Here is a 23,871-nt window from a genome sequence, read left to right as displayed (position 1 = left end):
GGCTCGGGACCAGCCTCCCCACATGTGCCAGCTCTGGGCATGGGGGGCCCCGCAAGGATGGGGACCCGAAGCGCTCTGCACGCGGCGGGGGCAGATCTGAGCGCGCTCCTAGGGGAACGCTCCCCTCCCCCTCACAGTGCCTCCCTGAGGGGCGGGGACGGGTCCCAATCTCCCTTCATCCCTAAGTCTCAGCAGCAGAGACCCCTCCCTCCCAGCGCCTAATCCTGGGTTTGGAGGCAGCCTGTCTCAGGATGCTGTCCCGAACCCCTAGGACCTTGGTCACCAACTCCCACTCGGCGCTCCGTGGATGCCATTCCCCTTCCCTCCTCATTTCTCCCAGACTTTGCCTCTGTTTTCCTCAAAAATAACCCCGCTCACCCCCTCCCAAGGCTCGATGGGCCTCACTTAGTTCCACACCTGACAGCACATGTAAATCCCAGCCCCAGATCCATTAAAACTGAGTCAGATGCAGAAACGTGTTCCGGGGACCCTCCCTCCACCTGGGGGCTCTCCAGATACTCCCACGGGTTTCTGTGATGATCTGATCCCTGTGTCATTCTCCCTGAAGCCGAGGTGCACAGCCCCTCATATACAGCTTCTTTCTAAATCCAGTCCACGGCGAGCACGGCAGGCTCGGGAAAGTGGCTCTCAGCTGGATAAACAAACGGGTATCTAAAAACAAGAGCCCTGCGTGTGCTTCGGAAGCTCCTGGTTCAGGTGAGGCCTCCCCAGCTCTGCCTCAAGGCCTCTGGAGATGTTTCCATGTCCGGCCAACTGACAAAACACGAACCACATCCTCAGCTGCAGCACCCCCGTGAACAGACTGCCTGACACGGGATGACTCCAGCCCACTGACGGACGGGTGACCGGCCAGGCAAACAGTCAGAAAATGCCTCTGACCAGGAATTCTGCTTCAAATGGGCATGCTGACCTCACAGCAAAGTAGGACTTCCTTCACACGCAGCCCAAGAAACAACATCCAGCATACTCTAACTGGAAACACATGGAAAAGTTTATTTTCTCCAAAATAATGATCTCGTGAATGACGCAAGTAAACCGGACGTGCAGATTCACAAACAGGAAATACTGTACGAGGAAAACAACTTCCTGGTCCCCGAAAGACCTCTACTTGCTCAGATCTGTTTACAAGTCTATCTTGTTAAACTGGAAGCACCATGGGGACAGGGGTCAACCGGTGTTACTGGTCCTTGCCCCAGGAATGCAGGGCACAGGGTGTGGGGTGGCTGCCCAGATGGGCGGGGTCAGAAGGAGGGAGGGACCACGGCTTTGTCATCTGCATGCACACAGCCCTACGCCCCCGGAGCACAGACATGCATCGTGCAAACAGCAGACTTGGCCTAGTTTTCCCTGCAAGAGGCAAAGGGCAGGTGAAATCTGAGACACCGCAGAGCAGAGGAGAGGCACTTACAGTTGCTCTAGAGAGGCAAGTCCCTTAAACGCTTGCCTGCCAACTGACTGGATCTCATTCTTGTACAGATAGCTGAAACAAGAAACACGGGAGGATTAGCACACGCACGCCAGGCCGTAACTCAGGGTGGAAGGAAGAATTCAGTTGGCACGTGGAGACAGTTTTCAAATTCATGATCGTATTAGGATACAAACAGAACGTTTACACAGTAGGTACGGTTCCTCCAAGGAGGCTCCCCTTCCCCTTTCTAAGGAAAACCTCCAACCGGAGATGATCAGACCACCGCCACGTCTTCAGGAAACTCACAGATTCTTGGAGGACAGCTTATGAGCAGCTGACAAAGCATTTGCTTCGAAGCCTGAAGAAAATAAAATCATTTCCCGAAAAACAGGTCAAATGCATTGAATATAGGCTCCTGTAACTGATAGTTTCAAAATGCCCAGAGATAATCTGGGGAACAGAAATTACGGACTAAATTACGAGGACTACATATTCTGTTTTCCACTCAGAATCCCGTTCTCCTGCAACAGAAGCAACCAAGGCTGAGCAGAAGGGGCACCCGAGGGGCCCACTGCCTGTTCCTCATGGCCTGTACGCTAATGGTGCTTATGTTTCTAAAGGGTTAAATATTTCGAAACTCATGAAAATCACGTGAAATTCACATTTCAGTGTCCGAAAATACAGTTCTGTTGGCACACGGCCGTGCCGACTCATTTACTGTGCTCTACGGCTGACTTTGTGCCCCGTGGAAACACAGACGTATGGTCCTCAGAGCCTCACGCGTGTACTGCCCCGTCCTTTCCAGAAGAAGCTGGCCAGCTCCTGAAGGAACCCATCAAGGGTGAAGACTTTCACGCCAAAGTATCCAGTTCCACCAGAAACACAAAACCACGTGTGTGGGGTCCACCCATCTGTCCTGGACTTCAGAACACATGTCTACCGCGGCCGTCTGGATCAGACGTGGAGACACCTGCCCCGGGCATTTCTCCATGGGTGATGTGGGCAGAGGGACGGATCGAAATCCACACCTTTCCTACAGTGTAACTCAGGCAGATCCTTCTCCACACACTGGATGCCCGGTGGCTGGGCCCTCACCTACCTACCCACTTAATAAACGACACCGCTTTGTCTCAACGCTTGTAACGTCGCCTACTTCATTTCCAGGACATGCGTTTTACTTAATAATATTTGGTGCATGGCCCAGTCTAACAGGACCTGCTGTGCTGCCTTCAATCGCTGCAATCCTTCCAGGCGTTTTCCCTTCTCTCTCTGTGCAAATCTGCTGAGGCGATTTCAGCAAGAACTGCAGGCCTTAACACAAACCAGCCAGAATTCCCCCTGAAACTGAGGCCCAGTGCCTGAAAGAGGCCTGGCACAGACATTCCTCCTCCAGGCTGCCGGGTCTGAACCCTTGAACTGCCACCTACTGGCTGTGTGTCTTGAATAAGAATTAACGTTCTCTGCCTCAGTTTCTCCGTATGTAAGATGGAGTGAATAGCAGGACCTCACAGGATGACTGAAATTCAACCAATATATAGAGAGCTTTCGAACAGGGCCTCACACGTGCAACTCCTGTCCAGGTGTGAGCTGTTTCTCCTACTGCTAACCCTATAGGAGGGGAGTCTGAACAAAGGTTTCTGTGCCTGTCTCTTCAACACACACAAGCAAAACAAGGTATCAATACGGACATCACCTTGCATGCACTTCAAGAAGATGAGAGTAAAGGAATCCTGTCAAAGAGTACATGCAGTTGAACCAAGCTAGGACGTATGAATGCATGCTGGTAAGGACACTGGAGCGTAATCTGTTTCCCTAAGAATAACTCGGTATTGATCATGATCTAACAGTAAATCATACATAATTTCCTACTTCATCAGAGAGTTGACCCTTTGAATATAGTTCCAACTACCTGAAGGGTGAATTTTCATCATCCGGAAAGCTTAATGAAGGCAAAGGTATTCCTTACCAGAAGCCACTGGGGCTCCAACACGTAAGGACACTCCACCTCCAAAGATACACTTGGCACTGATTAGACACACACCAGGCTGCAATAATCAGTAAACTGTGGGAGCCTTCTTAAACATTGAAGATGCATACCGCACGGTCTCCTAAGTCAGTGCCTGTCAGGATGGACCCTCCCGACGTGGTCTGGGAAGTCGGAGGAGAAGGCTGGGTCACGGGACACCTTCCCGCCACAGCTGCATCCCTGTCCTGGTGTCTGTTCTCACAGCGGTCCATCCCCCCCCCACCCCCCCCACCACTGCTCAGCCCATCCCGGTGACCCTGGAACCTACCGCGTGGGTGTCTCGGATGAGTTCAGGTGGGAGGGGGAAGGGTTGGCACATGGATGCCTTGACAGGAAGCCCGTCAACAGACGAGGTTTAAAAGTATTATTTTTAAAAACTGTCTTAAGTGAAAAATGAAGTATCCCTAACTACTAGGGTAAATGTTAAGTTGCTCTTACGTAATTCAAACCAAAAAAATAAAAAATAAAGTAAAAAAATTTTTTCTTAGAAACAGACTAAACATGCACACACGCACTGCAAATACTGGCTCTCAGTTAACGGACTCTGCTTCTAAGAAATCCAGGCTTTCTTCTGGAGCTTACACAGCACTTAAAATCAAAAACCAAAACAAAACGTAAGTAAATAAATGAAAAGACCTTTCCCTCATTTCAAAAATGAGCAACAAAGCTTAGTGTGAACATTGTTAATGAAAAATTAATATACTGCATCAAAAGTGATGGAGAAAAGTGTGTAGACACGACACTTTCAGATTCTTTGTGGACGAAGATGTATTTAATAAAGAGTTAATGTTATCTCTTGCTCATAACCACTGTCTCACCTAAACTCAACAGGACTTGGAGACATCCAGGTTCGCTTAAGCCACACGTTTCCCCCCAAATCACTGATACCAATCCCTCATTAAAATGGGTCTAGCTGAACAGTCCTAAAATGAAGAGTAATTTCCTCAAAGCACATGATACTTACTTCTAATCTGTTAGAACCAGCAATGTATTCAGTGTTTTGTTAAAGTTTCCAACTTCAAAATAAGTGCCTGTGAAGGTATTGAACCAGGCGAGGTCACTTTCTAACTGCAAAAGTGACTTCAACAAGCAGATGTTTTAAATGCTAATAAACTCATTAATTCAAATCAATTTTTAAAGGTAGAATAAAATTTAACTACATAAAAATAAGAGGTGAAATCACTTGGCGGAAGACAGGGAAAATTAGCAGGAATTAGTGACATTCCAGAGGGATCTGTCATTCCCACCTCACATCTCGCCCACCCTGAAAGCTCAGACCCCACAAAGTACGTCAGCTGCTCACACTGGCGGCTGAACATAACTTACCACCTTCCATCTCAAGAAGCGTCATTATTACCCGAGGATGATTTTCAGAGGCTATAGTTTTTAATTGTATTCAACCTATTCTACTTAAGGCTTAGCAGATAAACACTAGAAATCACATAAGGTAGCACTTTATACTGATAACGACTCACTTTAAAAGTCCCAACCAAAGTTTCACTCACCTTTCGGAAATAAAACCTCTTTTTCACATGACTGTATTTACAGTAATTCATGAACAGTACAATATTTAGCTCAGTGAGGAAACAGTCCGAATACAGGTGACAGACTCTGGTGTAAAGAACTGGTCATGACTTACAGGTATTTTAGATTCTCCAAGTCTTCAAATGACCCACCAGGTATACTCTTGATCTGATTATTGTTGAGAAGCCTGTGAAAGAAAGTCTCAGTAAGAATTTAAAAAACAACACGCTTCTGAATCGTGTTACGATTAAGCCACAGACCTAATACCGACGTTCGCTAAATGCAAATGAACACAAGCAAATTAACACAAATGAACACAATGCAAATTAACACAAGCAAGAGCACTGCTGGTGCTGGATGCTCCCGGCTGCAGGTTTCCTCAGGGCGCTGGTCCACAGCAGCGCACACTGCTGCAGCTCTGCGTACAGCGGAGAAGCAATCCCCTCTCTCCTGCACAGAGACGTCTCTTCCGTCTCCCCGCCAGCCAGCTGGGAGGCCCTCGCGGAGGTGCAGGGTGTCCCGGAGGTGGGTGTCTCACCGTGGAGCTTTCCTTTTCACAGGGAGGGAGCTGGGCCCGAGCCACCCGTGTCCCCCCCCCACAAGGCTTACACAGCAGTGGTGAACGTTCCTGACCCCCAGGGCCTGCACAGAACAGTCACCCCCTGGGGCAGAAGGGCCAGAACCCGTCTCCGCCCACGGCATTCAGCACAGCCCATGGCAGCCTGGAGTTGGGGTCTAAACCCTGGGACACAGCTGGACAGCACCCCAACCCCACCAGGGCCCGTACTAGCTCAGAGGAGGGCCATCCCCTCGACCCTGCAGTGGAAGACGTGACCAGCACAGGCCTGGATCACACCCAGAGGATGGACAGGTTCACAGAGGTCAGATGAGACACACGGGGACAAAGGCCATGACGGCTGCCAATCCTGGGACCCAGTCCTGGCATCTTAACGAGCAAATCCCTCTGTCAGGCTCCACGGCAAAACTTCTCAGCCATGCCCACCCACAGCGGGCAATGGGGTCGACGTCCCTCAGCCTTTGGGATGTATCCCCAGGGGAAAGGTGTGATGATTTCTCAGAGCCCAGCCTCGGGATGTACCCACAGGGAAAGGTGTGATAATTTTTTTTTTTTTTCGGTACGTGGGCCTCTCACTGCTGTGGCCTCTCCCACTGCGGAGCACAGGCTCCGGACACGCAGGCTCAGCGGCCATGGCTCACGGGCCCAGCCGCTCCGCGGCATGTGGGATCTTCCCGGACCGGGGCACGAACCCGCGTCCCCTGCATCGGCAGGCAGACCCTTAACCACTGCGCCACCAGGGAAGCCCCTGGTGTGATAATTTTGATATCTCTTTTCTACCGGTTCCCAGTACAATGTTTGGACTTACAATGTGTTCAAGTTTCTCAGCCCCCTGAAGGCCCCCGGCTGGATCTCTCTGATTCTGTTAAAGCGAAGATCCCTGTGAAGAGACAAGAAATGCATTTACGGAGAGAAATCTGCAATTGTCACTAGTTGTGTGTCATCTTTAAACATTCAGTTTCCAAGCAGCAATAAGGCATTTAAGAAACTAAACCTCCCTGTTCATTCCTTGAATGCATCAACCCTGGGCCAAGGCTAACAAAGACATGAATATTTGTCTGAATGACAGGTGGACGCTCTCACCTCACAGAGTTTGTTTAAACAATAATTATGGGGAGGTAACAGGTTCCTTGGTCACCCATCCATCCGTCTCCGCCAGCCCACGGGAACGCTCAGGACTCAGTGTTAAGACAACACACAGGACGGATTTGCAGGGCCTCACGAAGGGAGTCACCCCTGGAGCAGGCGTGGAAACACTGGGGTTCCCTCCGGTAACCTCTGAGCTGGAACTCACTCCCCCAGTAAGGACATTTAGCCCGAACGCTCAGAGCCACAAAGCTCATTCAGCGTGCGAGCTGGAAAAACAAGGCTCTTTCACGTGTGCATCTTAACACGGTAGATAAAATTAAATGCACAAGTAGAAGAGTGGACGGAGGGAGGCCCTGAGCAGCCCAGGAGAGACCACAGCCTGAGGCAGCAGGAGACGCGCGGACACGGTGCAGGCCTGCGGGGCTCAGGCCGGGGCCAGGAGTGCCGGGACAGAAGGTCTGCTGAGATGCCCGCTCCCACCCTCCCCCAGCTTGACTTAAAATCTATCAGTTGACCAAGTATGAAAGTCACTGACAACTAAACACAAAGACCCCTTTCTTGACCAAAGAATCTTAGAAAATTTAAAATTCCTTCCTCACAGGCTGAACCCCTTCCATCACAGCCCAACAGGGATCATGACGGGCTGAACTGTGTCCCCACCAGTTCACACGTTGAAGCCGGACTCCCAGGATCTCAGACCGTGATCTTATTTGGGGAGAGAGTCCTTCCCGAGGTGACCAAGTTCCAGTGAGGTCACAGGGGTGGCCCTGGTCCAAGACGGCCGGTGTCCTTGTAAAAAGGGGAGAATTGGAGACGGCACACAGGGGAAGGCCAAGGACCGCGGCAAACGTCCAGAGCCGGGCGGCGGGCGGCAAGGCGGCACGGCCTGGCTCAGAATCCCCCTCGCGGCCACAGAAGGAGCCCGCCCTGCCAGCTGACCTTGGATGTCCAGCCTCTGGGACTCGGGGAGAACAGACTCCTGTCCTGTCGGAGGTGCTTCGATAGGGCGGCCACAGGAAACCCCCACGGGCATCCTGGTCCAGGTCACGCGTGGACAGCTCTCCTACGATACTTACTGAGGCCTTTCGGTGTTCATCACCTTTTCAGGAATCTGACTATGCTGACCTGATTCAACAGCTCTAACTGATGACAGAACTGGTCTGAGTTTGCGGTGGAGGCTTCTCGGAAAGCGCTTGTCCACCCTTGAGTGCAAGGCACGGCCTCCGGGCATTTGCTGCCTCGCTCTGGGTCAAGTCCTCGGGACCCAGGCAAACGGTCAGCACCTGACCCTCACCCGGGTTCACTCTCTTTGGAGACCCTGTTGCCCACCAGCATGCTCCCCCAGGACCCCTCCTCCCCTGCACAGACAGGCTTGTTTTCTAATAAAGAGTAATTTGTGTACACACTCAGAACAGAGCGCGCGGCCCCCTTGGGGGGGAGCTGGGAAGGGGAGGGCAGATGGGTCCAGCGCCCCTGGGGACCCTAACACTCCCCACACTTCCTGCTTTCTTCTCAGCTTCAGAGAGCTAAGGTGGCCCCGTCAGCGTCTGGTTCTGTCCCCCAAGAGCTTAACCCTGGTCCTTCAAGCCCCCCTCATGCCCCGATCCTAGCGCACCGCCAGGCCCGTCCACTTTCCCCAGACAAGGTGCAACATCAAGTCCACCTTCTCTCCTCTACCACCAATGCTTGGCCAGGCCCGGCCATGTCTGCAAACCCGACCTCACTCTTGGACTGGACGCCGTCCATGACTGCCCAGCCCACTGCTCCCATCACTGTAACAAAACTCCTGACCGGGACTGCGGCGGCCTTTCCGGTGGGCCCCGTCCACCCCTCCTAATGCTTCAGGCCCATGGGCAGCCTGCATGGAGGACCCAGGTCCCCCGACCAGGGATGCAGCCTGCAGACCTCTAAGTGGACCGTGTGCCCAACCCACTGCCAGCACTGGGTGAGGGGCCTTTCAGGGCAGCCACGTGCACCTCCACGTGGCCCACACGGTGTATCATAGCCAGATAGAACTTTCGTTTCCATTTCCTGCAACACATAAACGGTTCCAAAGCGTTATCACTAAGAAGTAATTAACTGTTCATCGAGGCGCGTCTGGAGGCCACATCCCTGCCCCTCACAGCTTCCCCTCCTCCCCGGTCGCTCTTTGGGGTTACTCTACCTCACCCTTCCACTGTTTCCTTTGGAAAATCTAAGCAAATAGAAGGTGTGTCTATTTCCCTCCCTTGCACAAAAGGCAGCTCCCTGTGAACACGCTTCTCCTCCCGGGATAAACTGCGGAGCTTCCCGCAGTCGTGTGTGGACATGCCCGCACCTCCTTCCGGGCAGCGACCGTGGCCCGTGCTCGGGCCACCTGGGAGGGCCGCTCCGAGCCGGCACGGGCAGTTCCCGGGACTGGCTCTCTGGACCCATCAATTCACACTGTCGCTGAGGTACTCACGGAATCGATTCCTGGAAAGGTGTGGCTGGGACAAAGGATAAACAGGCGTCATGACAGCTGACATCTCTGGGCTTGCTAAGTGCCCATCACTTCCATAAACACACGCGGTCCACACACGCCACACGCTGTGGGAGCCCGGTGTCGCGCGGGAGCGGGTGACCTGCGGGAACCAGGCCCGGGCACTGCCTTTCATCCTCTGCTCCCAGCATGCGGCTGAGCAGTGAGGGCTCCAGGAGGACAAAGCAGCCCAAGGGCGACTGCACGTCCAGACCAGGCGGGCAGGCCCCCCAGAGCCCAGGGGCTGGTGCAGCCCTCGAGCAGGCGGAGGTTAAGGGCAGGCTGTGCACAGCGGCAGGGAGGGGCACAGTCGGCGGGGGCGGCCCCAGGCCGAGAGGCGTGGCCACCGCTGATGGGAGGGGCCTGGAGGAGTAAAGTGACGGTAGGCGGTCCGGGGACAGGCCGAGGGCCCAGGGGCAGGCACACGCACCACGCTTCCGCGCTCACGTCCACCTGCCTAAGCACTGGGAGCCCTCGCCAACCACATCGCTAAGGGCTGACTCGGGTGCGTCCGTCAGAAACACGCGCCCAAGCACGGGGTCTCCCAGGCCAGGTCTGAGCGGCGCGGATGTCAGTGGGACCGGACCTCACCCCGCCTATGCCTGCCAGCTATGCTAGGAAGGCAAGGCCGACGCCCCTCTTTCCGGGCAGACCCCAGAGCAGTGTCTGCAGGGAGCAGCCTTGAAGGATGGGTAATGCCACCTCCAGTCACCCTAATACTTGCCCACCGCTCCCCCTAAAAGGGTGGCCTCCCCAAGGTCAGTGCTTCTCTCCTCCGAGGGACGTGAGGGCTCAGGAACCAATGCCCTTGTCTTTGACCCCAGGCCCCAGGAAGGAGAGAGAGCCTGAACGTCACCCCCTCGACGGGAGCTGTGTCTCTAGGTGGTAAAGTGACGGGTCAGGCGTTTCTGGCATCACGTGCTTCACCGCAGAGTTGGGTTCACCTACGTTCATGACACTTAACCACAGGACCCACTCTTAGTCCCCCCCCAAAATCCTGTACTGATGCTGCTGATTTTTAAAATATAATTTAACTCAGGGCCTCCCTGGTGGCTCAGTGGTTAAGAATCCACCTGCCAATGCAGGAGACACGGGTTCGAGCCCTGGTCCGGGAAGATCCCACGTGCCACGGAGCAACTAAGTCCGTGCGCCACAACTACTGAGCCTGTGCTCTAGAGCCCGCGAGCCACAACTATTGAGCCTGCGAGCCACAACTACTGAAGCCCGTGCTCCGCCACAAGAGGAGCCACCGCAGTGAGAAGCCCGCGCACCGCAACGAAGAGTAGCCCCCGCTCGCTTCAACTAGAGAAAGCCCGCGCGCAGCAACGAAGACCCAACACAGCCAAAATAAATAAATAAATAAAATAAATTTAAATATATGTGTGTGTATATATATATAATTTAACTCAATTCAGTATTTACTGAGTAGCTTTGAAAAAACAGGGGTCATGGCTAGAAATCACAGAAGGTTGAGACACTATGATACATGTATTTTTATTGGTTTTCATCTCTTCCTCCTTTCACATAAAACAATAGAAGAAATAGCTAAAGGAAGGAGGGGGAAAGGAAACAGGACAGATGCAGAAGCAGACGCTGGCGGCGGGACGCAGGTCTGGCTCAGAGTATCCCAGCCGCCAGTGCAGAGACAGCCTGATCAAGTACAGGATCATGAGCTCCAAAGAGCCCTCAGCACGCTGCCCGGGAGAAGTGAAGCTTTACCGACGCTAAGACACAGGCAAAGCTTCTCACAAACACTGGGCACGCAGGTGTACCTCCCAAGCACAAGCCTCGTGACTGGCTCTGCGTGTGTGCTGCCCCCTCCCCGTACGCACTGGCAGGACTTCAGCATGTGATGCGGGCGAGCAGTTACAGAACTTCATCCTGTCCATCCAAGGGCATCCTTCCGGCCTCCGAGGCCTCCCTGGACCCTGATTTGTATCAAGGACTCACTAATCCTCCCAGGAGTGTGTCACCTACAGGTGTCATAGGCACACACTCTCCTTCTTCACTCAAATTACTGAAATTAAAAAACAAAACAAAACAGGGGCTTCCCTGGTGGTCCAGCCGTTAAGAATTCGCCTTCCAACGCAGGGGACGCGGGTTCGATCCATGATCGGGGAACTAAGATCCCACGTGCCGCGGGGCAACTAAGCCCGTGCGCCACAACTACTGAGCCCGCGTGCCACAGCTAGGGAGAAGCCCGCACGCTGCAACTAAGACTCGATGCAGCCAAATAAATATAAAAAATTAATTAATTAAAAAACGAAACAAAAAACCAAAACCAGAAATGTAGGTCAGCAAAGGAAAAAGCAGCGTCCGATGGTGAAGAGCACGTGGGTCCTGGTCAGTTGGGGAGAGGCCACACGGGGCCAGGTATCCTGGACGAGGGACAGTGACAGAACCTGCACTTGCACCCATCGCAGGGCGACAGCCCTGCTCCAGCGGGACCCAGGGCCTGGACACGCCATCTCTGCATGTGCAGGGTGCTCCCGGACACCGGACGGTCCAGCGTCCACTTCAACAACATGACAGCCCATCCCTCCCGAGGGCCCAGGGTGACCACGCGTCCTGGCTGCCCCTCAGCCCCACACCTGTTAAAAAGCGCTTTACTTTCAGGAGTGGAGCCGTCAGGGGCCAGGAAGTCCTCGCTGCCCAGGTTCCGCCCCTCGTCCTTCTTGCCGTGGCAAGAGGTGACCCACAGGCGGCCTGAAGGGACGAGCTCAGAAGAGTCACAGAGGCCAGCGGTTGACCCGCCACCGTGGCAAAAGGCCAGGTTGCTGGGTCTGCTTTTTCCTCCCACTGTGCTGTGGACTCTGTAAAACACAGAAAACGTTATGTCGTCCGACGTGGCAGCAGAGCCCAGTTGCCAGGAAAACGCCTGTACTTATCAGTGACAGAGCGGCCCTGTGCGATCAGTTGTGCAGACGGCACTCCGGGCCTGGCTTCTTCGGATGACGTCCAGGGCACCAGAGAACAGGCGGGCCCTCCCCACACAGGAGCCTCAGGGCGCAGGGAGAGGGGCCCCGGCGGAATCGTGCGCCCCCCGAGGGCTGGCGCTCCCGTCGAGGGGAGCTGGCATCGGGGTCTGTAGAGAACTTCCCTCTGGAGCCCTCCCAGGAGGTGGGTAATGTGCAGGCCCCTGGGTGCCAGGGGTGCCGGGGGTGCCCGAGGGGCGAGTCCTTGATTCTCCAGAAACAGCTCTGAATTTCCTGCTGCGTCTGCTCTTCATCCAGACCTCAGGTCCCAGAAAAAGGCCACACGGACAGAGGAGGGACGCGGGTGCTTGCGACACAATCGCTATGTGCTTCATCTTTTCGTCGTCTCCCCTTCCAGGATGTAAGCACGTGGAACCAGGGGCCCACCTCTTGGCTCGAGAGAACGGAACCTGCTTGGAGGGGTTCCCTCAGTGCTGCTGACGGACGGACCCGGGACGGGCCCTGAGCCGCTGCCGTCTCCGGGCCAACGGGTCCTCCTGCGCGGCCACCTCCCACTCCTGGGGAGGGGGACTAAAACACGGCTCGGGGGTCGGCAGCCCTTCACACGGGGCAGGGGACACACTCCGAGGGGCAGCAGCGTCCAAACTCTGCTCAGCGTCCTGAAGGTGGGGCCTGAATTAGGTCAACTCTTCCACAACCTTCTGATCAACTCGGTAAAGTCTGGTTCACTGAGTCATGTGTATGAATAAAGAGAAAATGGGAAGGCAAAAAAAAAAGCCATTGTTTTCTCCTGATAGAGAATTTTTAAAACACTGAATGGTTCAAAGCCCAGGACAGAAAACTACTTCAAAAGAAAATGGACTTTAGGAAATAAACCAAGGTATTGATTCATCCAAAGAAAGCACACATGGAAGAGCGTTTGCTCCGGTTTTGGTTTTACGTTTCGTACAGCTAAAAAGAGAGGCGAGGAAGAGCTCAGAGTGTTTTGCCAACTGGGAGTGAGAAGTGAGCTCCCACCTCGGAGAGGACCCTGGTTTCCACCTGATGGCCCGCACAGACCGCGGAACAGCCAACATGTCCGTCACCCTGAAAGCATCCCTGCGTCACTGCTGCTGACAACCGAGGGCAGTTCAGTGCTGGAGGGGGGAGCTCTGTGGACAGCCCTCAGCAAACAGCATTCAAGAGATGCACTGCCCCTGCAACCTCTCCAGCCCGCCAGGAGTCAGCAGGGACGCTGCTCATTTGAGGACGATACGGTTCATCGCCTCGCCACTGCACTTGGATCGTTGGGTCATTTGTTAAGAACCTCCTTGGTGTCACCATCGCTGGGCCCCCAGGGAGCACTCGAGGGGCCCAACTCCAGCCCAGATCCCATCCCTCCCCTCCCAGAACCAGGGAAGGTCCCAGAGGAAGGCGCAGCTGGCTGTGCTCCAAGACTGGCCACGTGGGCCCAGGCAGTGACCCTGTCCCCTAAAAGGCCGGGCAGAAAGATGGTGGGATTCCGTCCCACGCGGTCTCCATGGCAACCTCTCCACTCCGTTGTCACGGCTACGTAGCCGAAGGCGGTGCCACAGCAAGGGACCTGTCTGATCATGCGCAGCTGTGATCACACCTGAGGTTTGAAACTCAAAAACCTACGACATCAGGAAGCACTACCTTCTGTTTTCAACTATTTAAAAATGTAAAATGCAGAGTTCACAGGCGCTGGCTGCTCCAGGTCTGGACAAGGGTAGGGTGAGGCAGGTGTCTGCCCACCGTCCCAGGTGATTGACTGTTCCTGGGCCTCCGTGTCAGGGGCATCGTTCTGGGCCACGTGCAATGTAAAGCCTGCCCCCCACCGCCCCGCACCGCCTCACGAATGAACAAAATGTATCTACTGGTTCACGCACTGCAGGCTGCGTCCTCTGGGAAAAACGCCCAAACTTCTCCCATGGCTGTTTAAAAACTGAAATCAGCGTTTTTCTTGCTTTCTAGACCAAAAAATGGCCATAGCTGTGTACCAAAGACTTCTCTCTCCCAAGGCCCCTTCACGGCATCCCAGGACGCCCCCACACAGGGGGCGAAGCCGAAGACAGCAGTGCAATTAGGGCAAAAGGCCCCCCTCTGTCTCTCAAGCAAACGCGGAGCCGAAACAGCAGCCTGGACGAGCGTGAAATCCGTTCTGCCCAGCGCGGCGCGTCAGTGAAAACACGGTGGCCTGACGCCCTTCTAGAGAGCAACAGCCCAGGAAGCAGTGCGCACACACGCCAGCAGAACCCGGCCCAGGCGTGGGAAACGGAGCTCCGCTTCTGCCGGGGGACAGGAGCAGGTGCGGGTGAGCGCGTCTCCGCGTGGGCGGGGTCTCTGCAACACCGCAGCTCCCCTGTCCCCCGCAAGGGGTCTCGGGGTCTCTGCCAGGCCCGGCTTCGCGCTCCAGCCCGTGGAAGCCCGAGGGGCTGCAGGGGTGAAGACACGGGTCTGGGCCCTGGTCTCGCCCTGAGCGGCCACCGCGAGCCTTGCGCCCATCCAAGGGGCCCCGAAAGCCTTCCGTCCAGGTCCCACGTGGGACATGGGAGGAATCTGTGCATGTGTGCCCACGTGTGTCCACAGACACACCTCCTCCAGGACAGGGCGCCCCGAGAGCTGCTCTGCGTAGGTGGATCAGTTTCCGAGTCGGGCACCAGGCAGGTCCAGATTCAAATCCCTGCTCTGCTCTTCCCTGGCTGTGCAATCCTGGACAAATGCCTTGACTTCTCTGATCCTTCCTCAGTTTGCTCATCTGCAGGATAAGGGGATGATGTCCCTGCCTCTCCTGTGAGGACCACATGAACCGAGACCAGTGAAGCAGGAAATGGGCCGGGGACAGGACCAGAGAGGCGGCAGCGGGCGGGGGTGGTGGGCACAGGTCACAGGTGCACCGAGTGCGCGGCAGCCCGGAAAGGGATGGGCCACCTCCCGCTGGCGTGCGCGGTGAGCCTTCATCTCACACTCAGAGGAGAGGTTCAGAGAAGGCAGTTAACTGGCCTGAAACCACACAGCCCACCTGGGCAGCCTACAGGGGGGCCTGGGGCCTCATCCTCCGCGCCAAAAGCGTGTCCCCGAGACCCCCCTTCCCCAGGCACAGTCCCACCAGCCCCCATCAGTGTGACCTGAAGACATCAGAGCAGCACCCAGCTTCCACCTGGTGAAGATGCAGGTGCGGCTGGAAAGACTGGTGTGATTTCAGCACAGCATTTCTCTGGGGCGCCGAAGCCATCCCAAGTCCATGTCCAGAAACCCGGCCACGTGAGACTTCCCTCCCACTGCCCATCCCCCAGCAGGTCTCTACCCAGCGCGGAGTCCACAGCGCGTTCCCAGGTCCGACGCCCCCGGATCCGCACAAACACTTTCCGCCGCGGCAGGTGGATCCAACCAGTCTCAGCGGCTTTCCTGACTGGTAACCACACCAGCAAGAACAAGGGATGCTGGACACCACGGGGAAGACTCCACGGGCCAGCTCCGGAGACTCGCCTCATTTACCTGATGGTGAAACTGCTGACATGGGCAAGTCCTATTTGCAGCGGGGTCTCATGCAGAAGGAATCACAGAATTAGAACAGCAGCCCGGCTGGACAGGCAGGTCAGGAACCACCAGAAGAGACGCCAAAGCACCTGCTGACGGGCCTGGCCTCCCCCTGGCTCCGCACGCGCTCAAGGCACCATCCACGCGCATGGACCCCGACCCCGCGCCCTGCAGGGCTGGTCAGACTAAATGGACGGACACCGGCGGCCCAGCATGTCCACGGCTGCCACCTGCTGCCCGGTCCTGGCTCCGCCCCTGACCTGCCACCTGCCGGGCACAGACATCAGCCCACAGCCGTGCTGTGGCCTCACCTGGAAACCAGATGCTCAGTGAGTCAGGACGGAGACCGCGTGCCTGGAAGACGGCCACCTCGGGGTGAGCGGGGAGAGGCACACAGGGACCCACTGACACCACCCCTGGGTCACCAAGGTGATCCGGGCACAGAGGAAAGCTCACAGACGGAGAAGCAGATGGGACAGGTGGAGGGGGGGGCAGGGTGCACACAGGCACACAGGTGTTCTCCTCGCGGAGGGTCAGGAGATCAGTAATACAGAAGTAAGTCCACGGACGCCCTGGGAAGAGACAAAGTTTCTACGCCCCAAGGGTTACGGGATGCAGGATAGAAAGTATTTTTCTTTTCCCTACCGTGTTAAAAAATCTTAAATGAACGATCACGCTTATATAATAGCTCATAACTAAAAGATGGTTTTTTTCCTTTCCTTGTTAAATATAATTTTAAACAAAGTAATCAAGTTTTGGGCTCAAGCAATAAAAACTCATTCAACAACTTGCAGCCTCAACCAGGAACAGGGGCGCCACACCCACTGGCTCTTCTCTGAGTCTCTCTCCCGGGCCAGAGGTGCCTTCACAGGCGTCCAGGCGTCCGCGCTCCAGCCACCCCCCTGCCCCACCTCCGCCCTCTCTGCTTCACTGGAGCTCTGAGCCTCTAATGGGCTTTCATGGCTGCCCTGGACCCTCACAGCACAGCCTGCCAGCCTCAGCTCCACCGCTGACTGTTTATTCCCTTAGTATTTTCTAGTTCCTGTTCCCCAGAGAGACATGTGTCTGAGCTAAGCCTGATCACAAGTAACCGGCCAGCACGTGGACTGACTGTCTTGGATCTGGTATCCACCTGGATCCAACCAGTTATGGCTAAGAGAACCAGGGTCACGCGACACTCGACACGGACCGGCATCAGTCAGGGTTCCCTGGAGAAACAGAACCAACAGGACGTGTGTGTGTGTGTGTGTGTGGGTGGGTGGGGGGGTGCGCTTGTACAGAGAGAGACTGAGATTGGTTTCTGTCAAGGAAAGACTTATTGTGGAGGCCGGCAGGTCCACAGTTTGCAGGTGAGCCTGCAGGATGGATCCCCAGGGAAGGGCCGCCGTCTGCTCCCAGGGCCATGTCCTGCTTTTCTTCTCTTAAGTCTTTCCACTGATGGGGTGAGGCCCACCTGTGCCGTGGAGGGCCATCTGCTTACTTACTGACTTAAGTGTTCATCTCCTCTAAAAACACCTCCACAGAAACCTCTAGAATAACGTTTGACCAAATATCTGGGCACTGTGTCCCAGCCAAGTTGACACATAAAACTAACCACCACAGACACCCAAGCGTGCTGAGATGTACCCTACTTGTTACAACAAATATTATAATTTACACAATTGAATGGGCTGAGTTTGTTCTTACAGAGACAGACAGAGCTTACTCTTTGAGTTCAGCAAAATAAACGGATAAATCATGTTATCCCACTGGGCGTTCGTCCAAGACTTAGCCAACTGGCAAGCGGACAGTCACAGAACCCAGCAGACACCAAGCCCAGGAAGTAGATTTCAGGCTCTACCAACAGATTGATTCTTGCCTGTTGCTTTTCTAACAGCCTCGAATCAGACTGCGCTGTAGTTACCGCCACGGAGGAAATGGATCAAAAACAGAATCAACAAATACTGATACCAAATAGTTACCCCCCACCAAGACGCTCCGGGAGCATCTAACCGAGGAGGCTTCCTACACACACAGATCTTGAGTTTTTAGGAAGACGGGACGTGCAAGCCAAGTTCATTACTGAATGAGAACACATTTCTAGGGTGTAAGTGATGTGGTTTCATCAACCAGGACGAAAGAAGTGGGGGGCAAATAATAAGCCCCAAGGAACTTAAAGCGGATGGTCAGAGGCGAGCCCTCAGGAAAGGTTCCGAGGGGAGGGGACACGAAACGGAGCCTTGTGACGGGAGGAAAGGTGGTCGAGGTGGTCCTTAGCCGACCACCTTAGCCGAGGTGGTCCCTCCTGAAAGTTCCACTCCGCTTTCATTAAGGGGATCCCACGCTGCCAGCCTGACCCGCCTCGCCGGCCTCTCCTTGGCAGGGATGCTGGCGCAGTCCTCTCCCTGTGCCCTGATGTCCAGACTTCTTATGGTCTCACAGTCCTTCTCCAGTGAGAAATCGAGACGCCCTAATGCAGCGCCCACCGCATGTAATGCACTGGGTTCTCTCCAGCACCCAGGTACTAGTCCAGCAGGATCCTTGAAAGAACTGAGAAAGTAATCACTCTAATCATTTTCTGTTGGGCTTCCTTCTCTCACAACCCAGCTGAGAAAGGCTGCTAGACACGGAACTCTGAGAAACCACAGAAAATGGGAAGAAGGCTTCTCTAAGACTAGGGAAAATAACTAGGAAGTTGGATTTTAAGCCAGTGCATTCTGAGTTTAGGAGGAAAGAGGCTTGGGTCTAAGAAAGTTCTTCCCAGGCGACCTCCTTTCTATAACCACCCCCTCCCCTTGCTGGGCTTCCGACCCCACCCCTGAACCACGGGGGTGGGACGGATTGGGGACAGGTCTGCATCAGGATAGAGGCGCACAGCCTACACACAGACTCTGCCTCATGGCAGTGGGGTCTACGCATCTCAGCACCAGTGCCTGACACTTACCAAGGACACCAGAATGAGGGGGGGAGGGACAAACAGACAGGCAGATGGATGGATGGATGGATGGATGAAGCCGTAGGTGGTTATGGAAGGATAGATGCATGAATGGATGAATGGGTGGACAGATGGAAAGGCAGATGGATGGATGGATGGATAGATGGATGGACGGACAGATGGACGGACAGATGGAAGGGCAGATGGATGGATGGATGGATAGATGGATGGACGGACAGATGGAAGGACAGATGGAAGGGCAGATGGATGGATGGATGGATGGATGGATGGATAGATGGATGGACGGACAGATGGAAGGGTAGATGGAAGGGCAGATGGATGGATGGATGGGCGGAGAGATGCGTGGGTGAGTGGATGGAAGGGGTGGCACAGGCATTGACCTAAGAAAATTACACATCAAAATAACACGCGCAAGGAAACAAATGCTCAGGATTAATATTTGGCCACCCGCTGCCATGCCAATACCAACATCCCGCGTGTCTGAATAAGTAACAACGATGACTAACTACACCCGCTTTAATTGCTATTTTTAAAAGCTGAAGTGCTGCTTAGCTGGTTATGGACTTTTAGAAATATTGTTTCACTCCAGGAAGTGACAAGCCTAATCTAGGCTCTTCCCCTAAAGGAAGCCGTGACCAGGAAAAGAAGCACAAATGTAACCAGCGCTGCAGATGGGTGCAGCCCGCATTCCTCGGGCGAACGTCTCCCTCTCTCGCACTTGTCTGCAATCTCATTTCTTTCTGAGTAAAGAAATCTCCCGCCTGAGGGCTGTGTTGGCCTCACTTTTCCCCACAGAAGGGAACATATCAATCCAAACGTTGCAGGGGCAAAATCTTCCCATCTTTACCAATCCCAGCCTTTCATTTATTTAGAGTGACTCTGAATTTCCACTCACATCCTTAATTCTTAGCAAATAATTAACATTAGATCTGGCAGGAACGGCATTTTAGAAAAGTTGGGAAAGGCAGGAACTCGATTACGGAGCGTTTCCTGGGTCCCATGAAAGGCACCTTCTGGGTGCAACATCACAAGGGGAGTTTAGACGCTTCTTGAACACTTGGGTTTGGCCTGGGAGAGAGAACGCCTATCTAAGAAGCACTGAAAACGAGCCTGGTGGTATTTCCTGTTTGCATCGCAAGTATCTGCTTCAATTAAAGGAGCCCCGGCGTCCTAGCTCTCTCCCGCTGCCTGTCTTCCCTCCCCTGGACTCCTCTGGTTCACGTCCGGGTCAATAAACCCAGATGTGATGATAACAATAGCTTCCCCAGCAGAGCATCGACCAGGCAGGCTGTGTCAGGAGTTACACACGCATCCCCTTCCTCATGCCCGGGACGCCCCTGCAGGTGGGAAACCGAGGCTTCAAGGGGTGAGAACCCTGCCTAGGGGTGCACATCGGGAAAGCTGGGAACCAGCGCCCCGGCGGGGGCCGACCACACCCTGAGCTGCAGCCTGGCTGGACGAGCTCTCCTTCCCCCTCAGTGGGACGGGCATCTCCCACAAGGTCAGCCTCCATCATCAACACCGTGGCTCTTACTGGCTCTGTCTCCGTGCCCAGGAGACCACAGCTTGGCCAAACCGAAGGCAGCCTTGTCCATTTCCACGCCCGGCACCTTGCCTGCAATATCTCCACGCAGGTTCCTCCTGGCATTTCGCAAATAATAATTAACGACTTTGAACTTGACAGAACCTCAAAGGCAAGATACTTTCTCCCCAGAGAAGATTAGGCAGAGACTGCTGAAGGTTAGAAGTGTCCTGCTGCTCTGGGGGGAACTGCCCGGCTCCTAACCAGCCACGTAAACCCTGAGACCCCACTCCGAGGAAGGTCTGGGGTGAGCGAGGGGAGACCTTGCGGGGCAGGCAGCGCGACGAGGCCCCTCCCCAGTCCCCACGCCCTGAGGTCACAGCGTCTCCACCTGGAAAACGGGAGGACGCCGTCCCGCCCCATCGCTCACGGATTCCGGATTCGAGAATTTTCCCAAAGTCGATCCTCGTGGTGTCTCTGTCACCATCGAGGACGGGCACAGAGATGACGATGATGTGTCCAGTGTCCTTTTCAGGGTCTATTTGGTGCCATGTTGCTCGCATTTTTGTGCCTTTTGTTGGTGACTCTGCTGTTTAAAACTGCCCCCGAGTGCGGTGCCGACGGGCGTCCGGTCACGGGGAAAACACGTGTGTGTGGGGTCGGCTTCCTCCGGGCACGAGTCTGTGCTGCCCTGAGCTCCACGTTGATGAACCAACAACAGACGTCAAGTAAGGTGTCTGTCAACAGAAGCTCACAAAGCCGGGTTGTGCCTCAATCGATGGATGACAACAGTGCCGTGACCTGCGCCGGGCTGGACGCTGACCCTGCGTCTCTTGGAAGCAAGGGTCCTGGGTCACTAACTCAGAATTCGCAGAGACTATGTAGAACACAGCCCTGCGAATAACGAGAATCAACCTTAAACTTCGCCTCCGCTGACAGAGATGGTGCTGAGCTGGGGCTCTCCCAGCCCCTCCCACCTCAGATCTCGGGGCCCGGCGGAGACATCCAACCACGGGGCAGAGACCACACAGGAAACTGGCCACAGACGGGGTGGCCGGGACCCAACATAAGCCAGGCTGCGCTGCAGCCTGGGGAGGGGCCCACACAGGAGCTGGCACAGTCCTCAGGACGTGCTGGCATCAAAGCCCCCAGAGAGAAAACCCGGGACCACCATCGACGTGCGGCTGCCGAGGGAGGGCGCACAGGTGCGCGTGCCACGTCTCCACGGTCAGGTGTGAGGGGCGCCCTCGGGGCCGTGCGCCCGCATCCTGCAGACGATCCACAGAACGCAGCAGACGTAGACGGCTGACAGATGGAGCGGCAGACACGGACAGACATGCAGACACCCCAGCATTCCGTGTCCACGTGCGCTCACATGACTGTTCGTGTATCTGAGGGAAAGCCCGGCAGGTTAACAGTTTCCTCTAATGATAGAAATGTGAGTCATTTATTATGGTGTTTTTATTTGTATTTTCACATTTTTCTGCCATGAACATGTACAGCTTGCATAAAAATATTTAAAAATATGTTGGAAAAGAAGAGTAAACAGGACAGGGCACTGGAGTAGGTGAGGGGCAGGCTCCACAACCTCCTGCTTGCAGCTGCTGGGGAGACGCTGCCCCCCACCTACCCCCCCCCCGGGGGCGGAAAGGCTGTACCTCCAGCCAAACTCCACCCACGATGACCACCCCTCCAGGGCCTGAGAGAAGGCAGCCGGCAAATTTCCAAAAACCCAGCGTAAACCCAAATATGCCTCGTCCTGGCAGAAAATCTGGAGTCAAGCGCTTGGCTTCTAAGAAACCCGACTGTGATCTACGGGTTACCGCCACAGGCGGTTCAACACCTGCCACGATAATCACGCGGCGCAGCTTTCTGTTGAGGAGGAATGAACAAAATTCTTGTTAGAAGAAGGAGCTTCTAGTTTTTAAGCTCTGTTTACCCATGATGGCCCCTGCTACAGCCCACAGTGGGACCCAAACTAACGGGGGGCTGGAGCAGGGGGCCGCCATATGGCACAGGACACGGGAAGCAGGGCCAACACTTCGCAGCCATCTCTGTTCTGCACATGAGGGGCCAGAGGTGCCCACATGCAACAGCAGCGCCTGGAGAGGACACAGTGAAGGCAGCACGGCAGCCACGCACCACCTGTCCAGCATGTCCGACACTCCCAGTGCAGTTTTCCTTCCCGGGAAGGCCCTAAACAACGTGCCAGAGACCACCAGGCACCAGGTGGGGACAGGAGACCAGTGCCCCCCAGGCAATGTGCGCACAAGTGATGTGTCCCCTCGGGGCCGTCGAAGCCCTGGACCCTCCTCTCGCTCACTCCCCCCTCCGCTTCCCTGACAGCCTGGAGGGCCAGGGACCAGGACAGCAGAGCTACAGGGTGGACAGAGCCTGGGTCCCCAGGTCACTGGTAGAGCACCGTTACCTTAAAGGGCCAGACAGGAAAGGTACTGTCATGTCACAGCTACCCAGCTCTGCCTTTGGCGTCAGAAGCAGCCGCAGCCACAGGTGGGTGAAGGGCGTGGCACCCAGGCCACGGCCCTGCTGGCCGGGGTCTGCAGGCCCCGGGCTGAGAGCAGAGCCTCCAGTGACAGCTGCCCAGCGAGGACATCTGCCCTGGGTTCTGTGTGAGGGAAGTAGGAGCTCACACTGCTTTAAGCCGCCGAGACCCTGCGACCATTTATCATGCAGCTGCAGTTGAACCCCCCCTGCCCGACACAACAGCCTTCCAAAGGCAAACGGGGAGCAGCGGGTTGGACGGTTTTTAGTTTGGGGCGTGTGAAAGCATTACGCTACTTGTTACTTTCTTCATAAGCCACACTGCTATAAAGCTGCAGAAGAATTTAATGAAGGTTTTACAGAATTACAAGAAGAGATGGGATAACAGGGGCCAGACCTCCTCCCGTCTGAAACAACCAAAAGCTGACAAAATACATGAAACAACTGTTTTCAAGATACCGCGCAGGGGTCAGCAATGGACAGGATCCCTGAGGGAGTGAAAACGAAGGAGGTGAGCACAGAACCGCCCCAGGTTGCTGCCCAAGGGACGGCGAGAACCCACAGGACGCAGACAGGACAGCTAGAGCTCCAGGGACAGAAACAGGACACCAGGGAGCCTGGAGCGTCAAGCGCTCAGCGCAGCCGTGCGTGTGAGGGCAATAAAGCTCAGAGCAGAGATCAGCAAAACAGAGAAAGGAAAAACCAAAGAGAAAGATCCATGCGTCCGAAAGCTGGGTTTCTGCAAAGGTCAATACAACGGAAAAACGTCTAGGCGACCGATCAGGAGAAAACGGGAGAGCAGACACGCGTTTCCGACACCAGGAACCAGAGAACGGACGTCCCTACACATCTTCAGACGTTCAGAGGGTAACGGGGAACTTCACGATGGACGGCTGTCCCAGGATCGTGCGACGTGGCCGAGCTCCCAGCTCCCAGGGCTCACTCAGGAAGAAACTGTCCCCAACAGCCCTGTGTTTACTGAAGAGTTTGAGATCACAGTTTAAAACCCTCGCAGGAAGCCCAGCCCAGCCCAGGGGCTTCCCTGGGAAGCTGGAGCAGACCTCTAAGCGGCACTAAGCCGCGTGCCCCCTGCTCTCCCCTCACACCCGCTCTGGGAGGCAAGGTCTGCCCTGATACGCAAAGCAGACAAAGACATTCCAGGACAGGAGAACAAAGCCCAGAGCCCCTGGTGAGCACAGATGCAGTCATGCCCAGTGAGGCAGAACTCGGGACGAAGGGCTGCCAGGGGCGCGGACCCCGCGGGTGAGGACGCTCCTGACTGTGGCGACGG

General features: G+C 55.1%; 1 protein-coding gene across 1 annotated transcript in view; it reads right to left on the bottom strand.

The window, feature by feature from the left end:
* PXDN (peroxidasin) overlaps positions 1–23,871 on the bottom strand; it is a 64,222-nt gene that overhangs the window by 34,205 nt on the left and 6,146 nt on the right. The window contains exons 2-4 of the mRNA XM_060027172.1: positions 6,365–6,436; positions 5,095–5,166; positions 1,430–1,501 (exon numbers count right to left, since the gene is read on the bottom strand). Coding sequence (XP_059883155.1) covers positions 1,430–1,501; positions 5,095–5,166; positions 6,365–6,436 — 216 coding nt within the window. The remainder of the gene's footprint in view (positions 1–1,429; positions 1,502–5,094; positions 5,167–6,364; positions 6,437–23,871) is intronic.

The sequence above is a fragment of the Delphinus delphis genome, chromosome 12, assembly GCF_949987515.2.
Source record: "Delphinus delphis chromosome 12, mDelDel1.2, whole genome shotgun sequence".
Classification (NCBI taxonomy): Eukaryota; Metazoa; Chordata; class Mammalia; order Artiodactyla; family Delphinidae; genus Delphinus; species Delphinus delphis.
The sequence above is the reverse complement of the archived record's forward strand: the minus strand, read 5'-3'. Positions and strand labels throughout refer to the sequence as shown.